At 41.5% G+C, this 18424-nt stretch overlaps 1 protein-coding gene across 3 annotated transcripts in view; it reads left to right on the top strand.

Moving 5' to 3' along the window:
• Positions 1 to 7827: 7827 nt before the first annotated feature.
• LOC118401114 (guanine nucleotide-binding protein G(i) subunit alpha-1-like) overlaps positions 7828 to 18424 on the top strand; it is a 29641-nt gene continuing 19044 nt past the window's right edge. For 2 of the 3 annotated variants that reach the window (XM_052474830.1, XM_035798353.2), the window contains exon 1: positions 7829 to 8242. In XM_052474830.1, coding sequence (XP_052330790.1) covers positions 8125 to 8242 — 118 coding nt within the window. In that variant the 5' untranslated portion in view covers positions 7829 to 8124. Of the gene's footprint in view, positions 8243 to 18424 lie in introns of all 3 variants that reach the window. The other variant, XM_052474829.1, reaches the window with a different exon arrangement.

Raw genomic sequence — 18424 nt, forward strand, 5'->3', positions numbered from 1 at the left:
TTGCAGAGGGAGGTGTTTAGTCCCAGGGTCCTTAGCTTAGTGATGAGCTTTGTGGGCACTATAGTGTTGAATGCTGAGCTGTAGTCAATGAACAGCATTCTCACATAGGTGTTCCTTTTGTCCAGGTGAGAAAGGGCAGTGTGGAGTGCGATGGAGTTTGCGTCATCTGTGGAATTGTTTCTGGGATGATGGTGTTGATGTGAGCCATGACCAGCCTTTCAAAGCACTTCATGGCTACCAAAGTGAGTGCTTCGGGGCGATAGTCATTCAGGTAGGTTACCTTCACTTTCTTGGGCACAGGGACTATGATGGTCTGCTTGAAACATATACAGTTGAAGTTGGAAGTTTACATACACCTTAGCCAAATACATTTAAACTCAGTTTTTCACAATTCCTGACATTTAACCCTAGTAAAAATTCCCTGTTAGGATCACCACTATTTTAATAAGAATGTGAAATGTCAGAATAATAGTTGAGAGAATGATTTATTTCAGCTTTTATTTCTTTCATCACATTCCCAGTGGGTCAGACGTACACTCAATTAGTATTTGGTAGCATTGCCTTTACTTGTTTAACTTGGGTCAAAAATAAATTGGGTGAATTTTGTCCCATTTCTCCTGACAGAGCTGGTGTAACTGAGTCAGGTTGTTAGGTATCCTTGCTCGCACAAGCTTTTTCAGTTCTGCTCACACATTTTCTATAGGATTGAGGACAGGGCTTTGTGATGGCCACTCCAATACCTTGACTTTGTTGTCCTTAATCCATTTTGCAACAACTTTGGAAGTATGCTTGGGGTCATTGTCCATTTGGAAGACCCATTTGCAACCAATCTTTAACTTCCTGACTGATGTCTTGAAATGTTGCTTCAATATATCCACTTAATTTTCCATCTATTTTGTGAAGTGCACCAGTCCATCCTGCAGCAAAGCACCCCCACAACATAATGCTGCCACCCACGTGCTTCACGGTTGGGATGGTGTTCTTCAGCTTGCAAGCCATTATGATCGTTATGGCCAAACAAATCTGTTTGTTTCATCAGACCAGAAGACATTTCTCCAAAAAGTACAATCTTTGTCCCCATGTGCAGCTGCAAACTGTCGTCTGCCTTTTTTTATAGCGATTTTGGAGCAGTGGCTTATTCCTTGCTGAACAGCCGTTCAGGTTATGTCGATATAGGACTCATTTTACTGTGGATATATTGATACTTTTGTACCTGTTTCCTCCAGCATCTTCATAAGGATTCTTTGCTGTTTTTCACTTTTCGCACCAAAGTACATTAATCTCGAGGAGACAGAACGAGTCTCCTTCCTGAGGGTTATGACGGCTGCATGGTCCCATGGTGTTCATACTTGCGTACTATTTTTTGTACAGATGAACGAGGTACCTTCAGGCTTTGGGAATTGCTCCCAAGGATTGCTCCCAAATTGCTCCCACTAGACTTGTAGAGGTCTACAATTATATTTCTGAGGTCTTGGCTGATTTCTTTTGATTTTCCCGTGATGTCAAGCAAAGAGGCACTGGGTTTGAAGGTCGGCCTTTAAATAAATCTACAGGTACACCTCCAATTGACTCACATTATGTCAATTAGCCTATCATAAGCTTCTAAAGCCATGACAACATTCTCAGGAATTTTCCAAGCTGTTTAAAGGCACAGTCAACTTAGTGTATGTAAACTTCTGACCCACCGGATTTGTGATACAGTGAATTATAAGTGAAATAATCTGTCTGTAAAGAATTGTTGGAAAAATGACTTGTGTCATGTACAAAGTAGATGTCCTAACCAACTTGCCAAAACTTTAGTTTGTTAACAAGAAATTTGTGGAGTGGTTGAAAAACAAGTTTTAATGACTCCAACCTAAGTGCATGTAAACTTCCGACTTCAACTGTAGGTATTACAGACTCGGTCAGGGAGAGGTTGAAAATGTCAGTGAAGACACTTGGCAGCTGGTAAATTGATGGCTATGAAAAATATAGATGAAAACTCTCTTGGTAGATAGTGTGGTCTACAGCTTATCACAAGGTAATCTACCTCAGGCGAGCAATACCTCAAGACTACCTTAATATTAGACATCGCGCACCAGCTGTTATTGACAAATAGACACACACCCCCACTCCTCATCTTACCAGACGTGGCTGTTCTGTTCTGCCGATGCACGAAAACCCAGCCAACAGTATATTGTCCATGTCGTCATTCAGTCACGACTCAATTAAATATAAGATGTTACAGTTTTTAATGTACCGTTGATAGGATAGTCTCAAATGGAGCTCATCCAGTTTATTCTCCAGTGATTGCACGTTGGCTAATAGAACAGATGGTAGAGGCGGGTTACCCACTCACCGACGAATTCTCACAAGGCACCCTGATCTCCGTTCCATGTATTTCCTTATTTTCTTCATGCGAATGACGGGGATTTGGGCCTTGTCTGGGAGCAACATTATATCCTTCACGTTTGACTCATTAATAAAAAAATCTCTGTCCAGTTCAAGGTGAGTAATCGCTGTTCTGATATCCAGAAGCTCTTTTTGGTCATAAGAGATGATAGCATCAACGTTACAGTGCATTTGAAAAGTATACAGACCTCTTGACTTTTTCCACATTCTGTTAAGTTTCTGCCTTATTCTAAAATGGATTCAATAGTTTTTTCCCTCATCAATCTACACACAATACCCCATAATGACAAAGCAAAAACAGGTTTGTAGAAATTATTGCACATTTTTATTCAGACCCTTTACTCAGTACTTTGTTGAAGCACCTTTGGCAGCGATTACAGCCTTGAGTTTTATTGGGTATGATGCTATAAGCTTGGCACACCTGTATTTGTGGAGTTTCTCCCATTATTCTCTGCAGATCCTCTCAAGCTCTGTCAGGTTGGATGGGGAGCATCGCTGCAAGGCTATTTTTGGGTCTATCCAGAGATGTTTGATCGGATTCAAGTCCGGACTCTGGCTGGGTTGCTCAATGACATTCAGAGACATGTCCTGAAGCCACTCCTGCATTGTCTTGGCTGTGTGCTTAGGGTCGTTGTCCTGTTGGAAGGTGAACCTTCGCCCCAGTCTGAGGTCCTGAGCACTCTGGAGCAGGTTTTTATCAAGGATCTCTCTGTACTTTGCTCCATTCATCTTTGCCTCGATCCTGACTAGTCTCCCAGTCCCAGCCGCTGAAAAACATCCCCACAGCATCATGCTGCCACCACCATGCTTCACCGTAGGGAGGGTGCCAGGTTTCCTCCAGGCGGGATGCTTGGCATTCAGGCCAAGGAGTTCAATCTTGGTTTCATTAGACCAGATCATCTTGTTTCTCATGATTTGAGAGTCCTATAGGAGCCTTTTCGCAAACTCCAAGCGGGCTGTTGTGTCTTTTACTGAGGAGTGGCTTCCGTCTGACCACTCTACCATAAAGGCCTGATTGGTGGAGTGCTGGAGAGAGTTGTCCTTCTGGAAGGTTTTCCCATCTCCACAAAGGAACTCTGGAGCTCTGTCAGAGTAACCATCGGGTTCTTGGTCACCTCCCTGACCAAGGCCCTACTCCCCCGATTGTTCAGTTTGGCCGGACAGCCAGCTCTAGGAAGAGTCTTGGTGGTTCCAAACTTCTACCATTTAAGAATGATGGAGGCCACTGTGTTCTTTCGGACCTTCAATGCTGCAGAAATGTTTGGTACCCTTCCCAAGGTCCTGTCTCGGAGCTCTAAGGACAATTCCTTCGACATAATGGATTGGTTTTTGCTCTGATATGCACTGTCAACTGTGGGACCTTATATAGACAGGTGTGCCTTTCCAAGTCATGTCAAATAAATGTTATTTACCACAGGTGGACTTACTTACATAGATAAGGTATTTCTGTTATTTATTTTAAATACATTTGCAAACATTTCTAAAAACCTGTTTTTCCTTTTTTTATGTTGGGGTATTATGTGTAGATTGATGAGGAAATTATTTTATTTATTCCATTTTAGAATAAGGCTGTAACGTAACAAAATGTGGAACAAATCAATGGGTCTGAATACTTTCCAAATCCACTATATATACTAAATAAGTTACAAACAATGTGAAAAAACACACGAAATAGCACAATTGGTTTGGTAAAATGTCAGCCATCCCCTCCGGTACCATTCTTCTACAGTACGTTGACGTTTGTGATTGGTTCAGATTTGGTCCTTACCGGACTAAAGATCTATGTCCATGGACATTGAAATCAAGGCCGGTCTGGATCTCACCAAATCTGGAACCAAACATTGACGTCTATAAATCATTTATTTTCAACTTTCAACTTTTTGGGGTACTTGCCTGTTTTCTTGTTATTTTGGCATTAATACCTGTGTCATGACTTCTGCCGAAGTTGATGCCTCTCCTTGTTCGGGCGGTGCTCGGTGGTCAACATCGCCGGTCTTCTAGCAATCGCCAATCCATTTTTTCGTTTTCCATTTGTCTTGTCTTGTTTTCCCACACACCTGGTTCTCATTTCCCTCATTATGTGTTGTGTATTTAACCCTCTGTTTCCCCCATGTCTTTGTGTGGTATTGTTTATTCTGTTTCATGTTATGTCACTCATGGGGACACTATGTCACGGCCAAGTCTTAGGGTAGAGCTCGAAAATTCAAGCCCAATGGGAGTTGCCATAGAGTTACATTAAAAGTGCCCATCCAAGAAGGCTCAAGGTCATTGGCAACAAATAAAATGATGTCAAATCATGTTGTAGCTACAATAGCTTTGATTGAACTGTCAACATCATACTTTCAAAATCTTAGCTTGCAGTCATCATCATGAATCAAGTCGACAATCTACTGGCACATCCTTTTTAATCTTTGTCATATGAAAATAAATAATGAAAAGATATTATAGATAAAACGTATAGGTGCTCATCGGCCATTGGACATAAACACAGTAGTGGAAAAAGTAAAGATAACTTAATAGAAAATGACTCAAGTAATAGTGAAAGTCACCAGTAAATTACTACTTGAGTATAAGTCTGAAAGTATTTGGTTTTAAATATACTTAAGTATCAAAAGTAAAACTATAAATCATTTCAACTTCCTTATAATAAGCAAACCAGATGGCACAATTTTATTTTCAATTTTTGTATTGACAGATAGCCAGGGGCTCACTCCAAAACTCGGAAAGAGTTTACAAAAGAAGCGTTTGTGTTTAGTGATTCCGCCAGTTCAAAGGCAGTAGAGATGACCAGGGACGTTCTCTTGATTAGTGTGAAACTGACCATTTTCCTGTCAAAATTAAAAGTGTACTTTTGGGTGTCAGGGAATATGTATGGAGTAAAAAGTAAATTATTTTCTTTAGGAATGTAGTAAATGTAAAAGTTGCCAAAAATATAAATAGTAAAGTAAAGTACAGATACCCCCCAAAAACTACTTAAGTAGTACTTTAAAGTATTTATACTTAAGTACTTTACACCACTGCATAAACATTACACAACAAGTTGGAAATCGCAAATTCAACAATGAGGTTTTGGAACGAATCAGTGGCTAACTGCAAGCATTGCAAAGCTATCATTATCCTGCTGTTCAGTGGAGTGGCTGTGTGGTCCCAAGTCTACGATTAAAGGTCTCTTTTCTTAGTTTAAAATGATAAACATTCAACATTGGCCATGCTGTCAATGAAGCATGATTTGTGCCGCGCTCAAAACAACTGTTGACTTGGAACTGCAAAATCTGACTTCAGTGAGTTGAGAACAACTGGGAACTCGTGAAAATATTCCAACTCCAACTCAGAATTGTAAATCGGGAACTCAGGCCTCTTTCTAGAGCTACGACCTGAAGGTCACTGACGTCATCATGATTCAACCTTTTTTTCAAGTTTCCAGTTGTCTTGAAAGCACCATGAATCCAGAAAATGTCAGACTTTGATGATAAAGTTTGATGACCATATTTGCCCACGAAGGACCGCCGCACCACCTTCCTGTTCAAGTGAGCACAGCACAACAAGGTGAGTCCAAAAATGTACTGTATGCTGCTGCATAAATTATGTAATATGCCAGGGAGATATGTATACTCTAGCTAAATAAGTAATACTAGTGTATGTTGTGTAGTAAGCTGTTAGTAGCCCTAATGCCTCACCCTAATAATTTGGTCTATTTGCACCTCTTAATTTTGCCTACTGTTCTGACTTGGTGGTGCACATGGAGCCTATAACCTGTTTTTGAGAAATGTAATCATTGAATATTGTAAGAGCTTTCATTGTCGGCTTATATCCCACCCTTTATTTATCCTACAGTTCTGAATTGGTGTACAGGGAGAACACTGTAAGAACAGCCCAGGTTCTGAATTCTGTCACTGTACATTTCAAAAGTGCTGAACAAATAGTTATAATGACTTTGTCCATCCTGGCTTGCTCATTCGTGTCTTAATCGAAAACACGGATTGCCTCTTATCCGCTTGTCGTCCCCTTATGCTATAGTTTGTACATCTCAGTTGTCAATAGAAAACACATTTGTTTAAGCAAGTCAGCCATATGCTTTTTTAAAGGCAGTAAATGAGGCTGAATTAACTGTTTCACTGCCAGACAAGGCTCCTCTCATAGCCAGGTGTAGCAGTGGTAAGGTGTTGGGAATGCTGTCTGGACTCTGCTGTTGCAACCGTTTTAAGTAAGCCCTAACAGTTTGTGGGCACTGTTTGTCACCGTTATAGTGCAATTAATGTATTGTTTCGTGTTGTGTTGTGTAGTAGCTTTGCTGGCATTCATCCAACATTTTTGGGGGGATGCATGCCCCACCAAGATGTACATGCTAAAATCGCAACTGACCCTATCCTGTATTCGCTACATGATTTATGTTAGATAATTTTCTTGACAGAACATTGGTGGAGCACTTCAGAGATGCGTCTCTCCAACAGCACCATGGAGAGGCGCGCTGAGAATGGACAAGCAAAATATTTAGCGCCCCTGCCTTTGACAAAGTGGTCACTGCTTATCAAAGGGCGGCATCAGCGCTCACCTTAAAAACACACATGGCACTGGTTGAGAGAAATTGACATTGTTTTTGGGCAGTACTATGTGAGGTTTTATGTGTTGTCGTTGGAGATTCGTCTTGGTCAGTTTAGCTCAGAAAATGCTACCTTCGTCAATCTGCCACCATAGGCGACCGCCTTATCCTGCCTAATGAGCGGGCCGGGCCGGCCGTGCCTAGGATCCATAAAAACATTACAAAGTGTCATTATCTAAATGGCTGAGCATCTATACTGAGCACAAGCCACTCACCGCAGCCAACAAACAAACAGCCAGGCAAAGCCATTTATTAACTCAATGCCTAATCTCCATTAGTCTCCGTTAACTCTCCATAATCCATTTTAGATTACACTGGCTAGCCTCTCTGGATCCACTCCATAGGCCCTACACATTCAACCCCCAGCATTGGCGTTATAAATCATATCATCACATAATTGAACAATAGTGTGAATTAGTTGCATTGTCAAAATTAGGATTTAACATTGATGGAATACAATGACTATTATGGTGCAATAAATAGACCTTTATCCAGATATCTACCCTGTTTGTTGGCTATATACTCATATCTCTGGCCCAGGCTCTGAAACCTGGCACTGCACTATTAGGTAGGTGGGCTACTTTCTTGACTTCTGCATTTCTGTAAAGATAAAACAGAGATAGATATGATATTGCATATAATGCACCCAACTGCTTTATGAAAACGTCATGTATGTTATAAACTCACATGTACAAAATGTTGCCTTCATCTTAATGGGTTCAGGGCATCACCTCAAGAGAGCAGCAATATTATCAGTTTGGTGCCAGACAGAAAATATCATTTGATGCGGGTATTAAAAAGTGCTGCGCGCTATCACGCATGCGCATACATTGGGTATTTGAAGAACAGGAAACAAACCTTTCAACAGCGTAAAGAAACGTGAAAATTGTGAACGCTGCGGAAACATCAGAATACGTATACGTCGGCAGATAACAGATATAGAAACAGCAACGAAAAGTAGTTTTCAAGTGAAGTAATAGTGCTGCTGAGAAACAATTTGTTTGGCTAGCCTGGGTGCGAGGCAAGGGTTGTGTTTGAATCTCCGACTCGAGGGAGGCGCCCTCCTTTTAGCTTGTGCATGTTGAACATTTTATCTTTTTAACTTTTACACCTTTTGGGGAATCTGCTTAAAGATGGGGTGTACTCTGAGCACGGGTGATAAAGCGGCGCAGGAGCGCAGTAAAATAATCGACAGGAATTTACGGGACGACGGGGAAAAGGCTGCACGGGAAGTCAAGCTGCTTCTCCTCGGTGAGACCAAGACGGAGTGTCGAACGAATGTTTGAATGAAAAGTTAGCTTGCTGGCTAACCTGAGCTAGCTTATATTGCTTAACTATATATCGAACAGTCTTATACAGTTGGTGTACACTAGTTTGACAGTGTTAACATTGACAACTTTGCTGAATGAAATTGAACAAATCCAAATTGCTAGCTAGTTAACGTTAGCCTAGTCAATAGCTCGCTAACAAGCTACTTAGCTAGCCCTTGTTGGATAGCGAACTACTGGCCATGCAGCTAGCCAAGTACCCCATCCTTAGTTAGCTTTTAACTGGCTAGCTAATCTCTCTCCGGTGTCACGGCCATCTAACTGTAGTCTCAATCAGGGCCCCGTTTCCCTATAGCGATGGAATTGATTCTTTCGAGTGTTTTTTAACTACAACGGCCGTACTGTCATTGCGTTTCTCAAAGCACCACGCAGAGAAATCGGTCGTTAAGTGCTTTGTTGGATCATGTCTTTACTGATTTGCTCTCGGATCATCTTTCTCAATTCAAATATTTCCTTAATATTATAAATATTTCACGCTACTGACGACGGAACATCTCCTAGAGTTTACCCAATACATTTGGTCGCCGATTTGGAACATTGTGCACATGTTAGGCTACACATCATGAAATGGGCATATATTGAGACAAATTAGACAGTAGCCTAAAATAAGCAAATAACTCGATTGAACATTAAATGTATTTAAACATGCCTATTTTATATTTTAATGTAGTCCGTTAGCTTTTCATTTGAAGCGTCTCTTCATACGTCGCTTGTTTGTATCAGTTGCAGACATCGGCAATATGATATTGGTAGTCAACTAGTACTCCGCGGCCACAGAGACACGGATAAACCATGTTATTCCATGTTTAGCGGAGATCTTTGTATAGAGTGACGCGGGAGGGCAGGAAAGCAACCAACTACGCATTCATGGTACTTTCAAGAGAACTGGGAGTGGGGAAATCGAGGTCAAATCGTCCGTGATCTTAGAGGCCGAAGTTTCCAACTTGGAATTCCGAGTCGGATGACCGGTGTTAAGCGATTTTCCCCCCATGTTTTTTTCCGTTCCCAGTTGTCTTGAACACAATTCTAAAGTCGGCCATTTCCGAACTCCCAAGTTGTTTTGGACGCGTATTGGCTGTAATGCCTAGTTTACGTCGACTGGTGATGTATTTAATTACGCCGTACATCTTCAGTCTTGCCTCGCTACCGAAAGTGGCGTGTTTGTAACGCAAGATGGCGAGCCTTGCCATTTCATTCAAGACAGGATAAATGTATTTTTTTCAGGTGACAACTTGTTTTTCCTCAACTTGTTTCTCTAACGCTATAGGAAGTCAAGCTAGCCTGCACTGTAGTGCAGCTAGCTAAAGCTAGTCTAGGTTGAAGATGCCATTGTTTATGATGGTGATGACGTTTGTTTTTGGTTATAGTTATTAGGGAGAGGTCGCTAGCTACAATGGTATCTTCAGCCTAGCTTTTACCGAACTAGCTGCTCTGCAGTATACGCTAGCTTGACTTGCTATAAACTGAGGAAAAGTAACAAAACATGTTTTATTATTACCAGAAACGATATATTTATCCTGTGAGTTTGCGGTGGAATACATGAAGTTGCATGTACTTTTTTAGAACTATAAACTAATATTTTCAAAAGCATATTGTTTTTCCACTAGTATATGATTTCTTTCATTGCCGACTCCTCTAACCACGTTGAGCCTCATATTGCCACAGAGAATGACACAGCAGCGTTGGTGACTGTGTACATTGACCTGGCCTAACCTCAAATTCCAAGACTTTCACAGCCTTAGTCCTGGGGCCTGATGAGGTTTTAATATAGGGCTCATAACATTTATTTAACGTGGGGCTCTGGTAGCATCAGGCATTAATTTTCATGCCGATCAAAGCTCTAATCAAATCTATAAATTTATATGCCCGGATAATATTTTATATATCCTTGGGATGGGACATTTTGTAAAACGAAGTATTCAATATTCAACCATAACGTAAACTCACCCCATTCCGTACAAATGTGCGCAACCTCAACATTCAAACAAGGCTACAAAGAGAACTAATGGGACTGTTGACTTCAAAATCGGGAGTGTGAACTAGGTTTCTATTCAAGCGTTGATCGCAATGGTAAGGGCTCTATCGACATGGACATGACTCTATAGTATTGGAGAAAAGTTGGGGGAAAAAACAGACCCTCCCGTTACATTGGGACATGTTATGTTGGACCCGTACAGCACGCATAAAGCAATTATTTCTGTCTTACAATCTCTCCACCAGGTGTAGCACAACTCATCGTTTAGAAACTAGAAATGGACAGTGACGGGGCAAGGGTGGGATACCTAGTCATTTTTTGCGTCGTCATTGAATGCTATCATCATTCTCAAAGCCGCCGTTTAATTCTAAGATCACTTTAGCACCGCCCCGAAAAACCAGACTCAAATTCGACACAAACCTTCAAATAGGTATGTAATGACACATTATATAAACTCTTTACAGTGTTTTATTTACATTTTAGAGACGATAAGTTGGACAGATCGAGTGATTAAGTGAAAAAAATACATTTTCCCACACGACAGCTCTCCTTCTCATGCATTAGTTTCGCTTCCCCATCCGCCATTTTTAAAAAGACCAGACGGAGCTCATTGCCTGCTTGAATTATGCAGAAAAGGGCAGCGTTTAGGTCATGTAATTTATTCTGTTGGAAAGGGGAGAAATTGTGCTATACAATGGTATTGACATTACACTTTATCTGGAAGAGTTTACGTTAGTTGAAAACCCCATTTTTAATTTCCAAACTTATTTGAGAGCAAAAGTGCAAGGGCAACAATATACTGTATTTGGTACAACTGTAGTGAACATTAGAATCTAGTAGCAGCCATATGACATATCACACTAGCTAAATTATGAATCTATAACAGTCTTGCTGGAAATGGACACCGATTCTTCTACTCTCCCTTTTGCTATAAATGATTCCCACAGCATAAGAATACTTTTTGTTGTCAGTCAACTACCCAAGTTATTTGTGGTGTGAAGTTCACAGGCTTTATAGTTTCTTAATTTGCTTCCCAAATAGACTTATGTTTTGTGTATACTACTGAAATATTAGATATGTTTTATGTTTTGCAATTGTATCGCTGTTGGTTTTGTCCATAGGGACTGAACTCGAGCTCTGAATTTCTAATTTTCATTCAAATTTTTTCTTTTTTCTTGCCCTGAGTGTTTGAAAGTGAAACCTGAAGTCCATGCGTGCTGTCTGTGTGTGTTTACATGCAAATACTCTGCAGCCCCAACCTGGCTTCCCAGAAAATGTCCATTGGCAGCTCAGGCAGTCTAGAAGAAGTGTGTGCCCTTATGCACAATTAAGGCATATTCCAAGGAAGATGGATAGTGTCATGTTTATGATTCTGGTCTTGGGATGGTTTTTGCTACATTTTGTCAATGTAACATACAATGATTACTAGCGCTCACTAAGAAGCTACAGTACATTTGCAAGAAGTGCAACCTAAAGTCACTGTACGAAACTTCATAATAGATCATTTACATTTACATTTAAGTCATTTAGCAGACGCTCTTATCCAGAGCGACTTACAAATTGGTGCATACACCTTATGACAACCAGTGGAACAGCCACTTGCATCTAAATCTTGTTGGGGGAGAAGGATTACCTACCCTTACTTACCCTATCCTAGGTATTCCTTGAAGAGGTGGGGTTTCAGGTGTCTCCGGAAGGTGGTGATTGACTCCGCTGTCCTGGCGTCGTGAGGGAGTTTGTTCCACCATTGGGGGCCAGAGCAGCGAACAGTTTTGACTGGGCTGAGCGGGAACTGTACTTCCTCAGTGGTAGGGAGGCGAGCAGGCCAGAGGTGGATGAACGCAGTGCCCTTGTTTGGGTGTAGGGCCTGATCAGAGCCTGGAGGTACTGAGGTGCCGTTCCCCTCACAGCTCCGTAGGCGAGCACCATGGTCTTGTAGCGGATGCGAGCTTCAACTGGAAGCCAGTGGAGAGAGCGGAGGAGCGGGGTGACGTGAGAGAACTTGGGAAGGTCATTTGGATGATAACATGGATGTCTTCTTTAATCTTGTCATTTTAGCCTAAATTTGGATGGCCAAGATGTTAACTGAGTAGCTTGTCACTTTCCTCACCCTGTTGGTTTTCTTGATTCTCTACAACAGGCGGTTGCTTGGCAACATGCACAGGCTGGTTCACATTACCAGCTGTGAGGGAAACTGTGGGCTAAACAAATGCAACTGGGGCATAATGAAGCACTCTCACCTGACTGCTTCTGGAAGGCCTAGCACGGTTAACCAAACTCACCCGATTCAAAGACTTGGGGATTAACCAAATGTTACCTGGGCAGTGGCTCTAAGACGAGGCACGATGACCCAAACTTACATGGCTCTAAGAGTATGGGATGAATCTAACTTACCTGTCTACCCCTATGAGCCAGTAGGGTCTTTGGCCTGAAACAGCTTTCCCCAACCATTAGGTGCTCTGCATCCCAGGCATGTTCCAGTCCAGGTCGTGTTAGTTGCAGTATCAGATCTCACACCTGGGGCATAACGCAATGTGTGTTCTGTAGGGTTATCTTGGTCGACCGAAAGTCGTCTGTTCTTTCGACTGACTAATTGATTGGTTGAAATGTTGGTGTATTTTTCCATATAGGCACACCCTGTGTTTTCAAGATTATACTATACTGAACAAAAATATAAATGAAACAATTTTACTGAGTTACAGTTCATATAAGGAAATCAGTCAATTGAGATGAATTAATTAGCCCCCAATCTATGGATTTCACGATTGGGCCAGGGGTGGGCCTGGGAAGGCTTAGGACCACAATCTTAGGAGCCAGGCCCACCTACTCAGAATGAGTTTTTCCCTACAAAAGGGCTTTATTACAGCCAAATACTCCCCAGTTTCATCAGCTGTCCGGGTGGCTTGTCTCAGACGATACCGCAGGTGATGAAGCTGGATGTGGTCCTGGGCTGGCATGGTTACATGTGGTTGTGAGCAGGGCTCGCAAATAACTTTTTCCCTCGCTATCCCAAAATGCAATTTCAACTGTCCCAAACTGAACGTGAACAGTGACAGATATAAATATAAATATATATATATATATATATAATTATAATGGGTCTAGGTCCTTTGCAGTGGTTGTAAAGTATTTGGTGTGTTTCTAAAACAGTCTATTGCTTAAACTTGTTTATAAACCTTTTTGCATCTTAATGAAAACAGAAAAATAACCATTACATTTAATAATTATCATTGATTAATTGAAGATGTATACAATATCTCAGAACAATGTTATTGTGAACTGGTTACTGAATAAACTTAAGTTAGAGATGTTACATTCGACCACCAGCTGCCCCATTTTTAAACAAAATAGCTCAAATATAAAATAAAAAACGTATGCGTGTGTTCCCCAGCTTTCACTTTCTCTGCTTCACCCTCGCCTTGACCTTGTTGAGAGCCACCACTTGCTAGCAGCCAGAATCTAAAATTAACTTTTTGGTACACCAGCCACTGGCAGGTAGATAAAAAAAAACATATATATATATATATATATTACACACACCTAGTAGCCACAATTTTTAGCAACTAGAATATATTTAGCTGAAATTACACATGGATTAGCATACATTGTAAGGTTTTGAAAACGATACATTTATTAAGTAATGTGAAATATTTCACTTTTTTTTTTGTGATCGTAGCCTTTTAACCAAAATATCAGTTGAGACAAATGTTCACCTTCCACTTTAAGGGTGGGAGGTTACCGTGGTAATGCAAGTCATGTTTGTTCCTGAGCGATTGAGTGACTATTATCCACGTTGCTTCTCTTCCCTCGCATTTTGAAAATCTAACATTGTTTTGTTCACAAGCTAGGTTGTTTAAAAAAAATGGCCAAGGAACACAATGCCTCACTTCAGTAGACTTACATTTAAAGTAAATTAAACTTCTATGCCTGTGTGCAGCGCTTTTAAAAATAAATCTGACTCTCTGCTCTTCATGTGTGCACGCACAGCCCCCAGCCAGGCAGTGTTGCAGCACAAGGCAGAAATACTTTGCACATTCTATTGTGCATTTGGTTCAGGTCAGGGAGATGCAACCATATTCTCTAGAATATCATAGGAGCTATCCATAGCCTACATACTATGCAAATGCACACGAAACCTCAGCTCTGGAACGGCGGGCCCGCAGACAGACTGGGAGAGTAAAATGTGTATACTAATAGGCCTATTTGCTCAACATTGGAATGATATTATACATTTCCATAACCAAAATATTTAAATTTGCGATGCCTAGCCAGCCATATCATCGTTTGAAACCTGGACGTTTTACATAGCCTATCTTACCTTGGCGCCGGAGAGGATGGCTGCTGTTTTTATTGGCTCTTAATTAACCAACGTGCTATTTTGTTAGTTTTTTTACCCCCCCCGCATTGTTTAACTTTGTGTAGATGTTGCTGCTACATTCTCTTATGACCGAAAAGAGCTTCTGGACATCAAAACAGCAATTACTCACCCCGAATTGGACATATTTTTTGTATTTTAATAAGTCGGACGGGAAGGATATACTCAACATCCTAACTATTATAGACTACAAAGGGAAGCACAGCCGAGAACTGCCCAGTGACATGAGCCTACCAGACAAGCTAAATAACTTCTATGCTCGCTTCGAGGCAAGTAGCACTGACATATGCATGAGCGCATCAGCTGTTCCGGAAGACTGTGATCACGCTCTCCACAGCTGATGTGAGTAAGATGTTTAAACAGGCCAACATTCACTAGGCCGCAGGGCCTAATGGATTACCAGGACGTTAACTTCGAGCATGTGCTGAAGAACTGGCAAGTGTCTACGCTGACACTTTCAACCTCTCCCTGTCGGAGTCTGCAATACCAACATGTTTCAAGCAGACCACCATAGTCCCTGTGCCCAAGAACACGACGGTAACCTGCCTAAATGACTACTGACCCGTAGCACTCGCGTCTATAGCCATGAAGTGCTTTTGAAAGGCTGGTCACTGCGCACATCAACACCATTATCCCAGAACCCCTAGACCCACTCAAATTTGCATACCGCCCAAACAGATCCACAGATGATGCCATCTCTATTGCACTCCACACTGCCATTTCCCACCTGGACAAAAGGAACACCTATGTGAAAATGCTATTCATTGACTACAGCTCAGCATTCAACATCAGTGCCCTCAAAGCTCATCACTAAGCTAAGGACCCTGGGACTAAACACCTCCCTCAGCAACTGGATCTTGGACTTCTGACAGGCCGCCCCCAGGTGGTAAGGATAGGCAACAACGCATCCTCCATGCTGATCCTAAGCACCACTGTTGTGTCATCGGAAAACTTAATGATGGTTTTGGAGTCGTGCCTGGCTGTACAGTCATAAGTGTACAGGAGGGAACTGGGCACACTAAGGGTGCATGCTCAGTCCCCTCCTGTACTCTGCTCACTCATGACAGCATGACTCCAACATCAAGTTTGCTGATGACACAACAGTGGTAGGCCTGATTACCAACAACGATGAGACAGCCTATAGGGAGGAGGTCAGAGACCTGACTGTGTGGTGCAAGGACAAAAACCTCTCCCTAAACGTGATCAAGACAAAGCAGATTGTGGACTACAGGAAAAGGAGGACCGAGCACGCCCCCATTAACATCGATGGGGCTGTAGTGGAGTAGGTTGAGAGCTTCATGTTCCTTGGCGTCCACATCACCAACAAACTAACATGATTCAAGCACACCAAGACAGTTGTGAAGAGGGCACGACTAAACCTGTTCTCCCTCAGGAGACTGGAAGTATTTGGCATGGGTCCTCAGATCCTCAGTTATACAGCTGCACCATCGAGAGCATCCTGACTAGTTGTATCACTGCCTAGTATGGCAACTTCTCGGCCTCTGACCGCAAGGCACAACAAGAGGGCAGTGTGTACGGCCCAGTACATCACTGGGGTCAAGCTGCCTGCCATCCAGGACCTATACCAGGCGGTGTCAGAGGAAGGCCCTAATAATGTTCAATGACTCCAGCCACCCTAGTCATAGACTTTCTCTGCTACTGCATGGCAAATGGTGCCGGAGCGCCAAGTCTAGGTCCAAGAGGCTTCTAACCCCCAAGCCATAAGGTTAAGGGCTTGTAAGTAAGCATTTCACTGTTAGGTCTACACCAGTTGTATTCCTTGCATGTTGACTCATACAATTTGATTTTAATAGCCTACAGCCAAAATCTGACCATAGATAACAAGCAAAGATTTCCTGATATGCCATTAAAACCAGCATTTATTCTACTATCCAAAAGCAGTAAGGCACAATCCTTGTTACATTTGAGATATTCCCTCTAAGTTTCTACAATTAGGCTGTATATCCATCCCTGTCGCATAAATTAAAAACGCTCGCATCAGGTGCGTGTTTTAGAATGGTGTTCTCCCATAATATCATTTTGGAAAATTCACGCAAATGGCTGAGATGAGGGAACACATTGCTGCGCTTGTAATGTAAATTACTCATAGTTTATCAATTTTTTTTAGCTATATGTTGTGATCTTTTTCATCACTCTTTGTTTAAACATTTTAGTATGGCACCACTGCCTTATGCACTTTTGCAGCACAATGGTGTTTCGGGACCAGGGAGAAAATGCAAGAACTTTAAACTACTATTTTCGATGTAAAATTTCCAAATGACATCAGTTTGACCGGTTTGTAAGTTAATAGAAGGTTGTGAAAACAACCCAACATATTTTGCTAAGATTTCAGTTTAGCTTGGATGCATATTTTATGTGGTTTGAAATAGTATCCGTATTTATAAGCAAGTTTATCGTAACTGCACATTCACTCAAGATGCTGAAAGAAATCATGTTTCTTCACTCGTGTTCCTGAGTAACGATTAAGCTTACATTTTGGTGTATCACTTTACTGCAAGAAATGGTCTAGATTTCAGTTCCCCTTTAACACCTCTGAACAGTAGGCTACAGTTCCATTGACGTGCCTTCAGAAAGTATTCATACACTGGTTTATTCCACGCTTTTGTTGTTACAGCCTGAATTAAAAATCTATTAGTCTCATCTACACAGTACCCCATAATGTCAAACGTAACCATTTTTTTGTTGACATTTTTGCCTGCATTTGGCTTCGGGTTGGACGATATGAAGTAAAATTGAAATCACTATTTTCCACTGTCCGCACAATAACAATATTTATTTTTTAAATTCAGGGGTAGAAGGACAGATTTTTACCTTGTCAGCTCGGGGGATCAAATCTTGCAGCCTTATAGTTAACTAGTCCAACGCAATGACGACCTGCCTCTCTCTCGTTGCACTCCACAAGGACACTGCCTGTTACGCAAATGCAGTAAGCCAAGGTAAGTTGCTAGCTAGCATTAAACTTATCTTATAAAAAACAATCAATCATAATCACTAGTTAACTACACATGGTTGATGATATTACTAGATATTATCTAGCGTGTCCTGCATTGCATATAATCTGACTGAGCATACAAGTATCTGACTGAGCGGTGGTAGGCAGAAGCAGGCGAGTAAACATTAATTCAAACAGCACTCTCGTGCGTTTTGCCAGCAGCTCTTCGTTGTACGTCAAGCATTGCGCTGTTTATGACTTCAAGCCTATCAACAACCGAAGTGAAATGGCTGGCTAGTTAGCGCACGCTACTCGCTCTGAGCCTTTGGGTGGTTGTTTCCCTTGTTCTGCATGAGTAATGCTGTTTCGATGTGGTGGCTGTTGTCGTTGTGTTGCTGGTTCGAGCCCAGGGAGGAGCGAGGAGAGGGATGGAAGCTATACTGTTACACTGGCAATACTAAAGTGACTATAAGAACCTCCAATAGTCAACGGTTAATTAAATACAAATGATGTCGAGGGAAATGGTCCTATAATTCCTATAGTAACTACAACCTAAAACTTCTTAACTGGGAATATTGAAGACTCCTGTTAAAAGGAACCACCAGCTTTCATATGTTCTCATGTTCTGAGCTAGGAACGTTAACGTTAGCTTTCTTACATGGCACATATTGCACTTTTACTTTCTTCTCCAACACTTTGTTTTTGCATTATTTAAACCAAATTGAACATGTTTCATTATTTACTTGAGGCTAAATAGATTTTATTGATGTATTATATTAAGTTAAAATAAGTGTTCATTCAG

Source organism: Oncorhynchus keta, chromosome 22 (genome assembly GCF_023373465.1).
Source record: "Oncorhynchus keta strain PuntledgeMale-10-30-2019 chromosome 22, Oket_V2, whole genome shotgun sequence".
In the NCBI taxonomy this organism is placed as follows: Eukaryota; Metazoa; Chordata; class Actinopteri; order Salmoniformes; family Salmonidae; genus Oncorhynchus; species Oncorhynchus keta.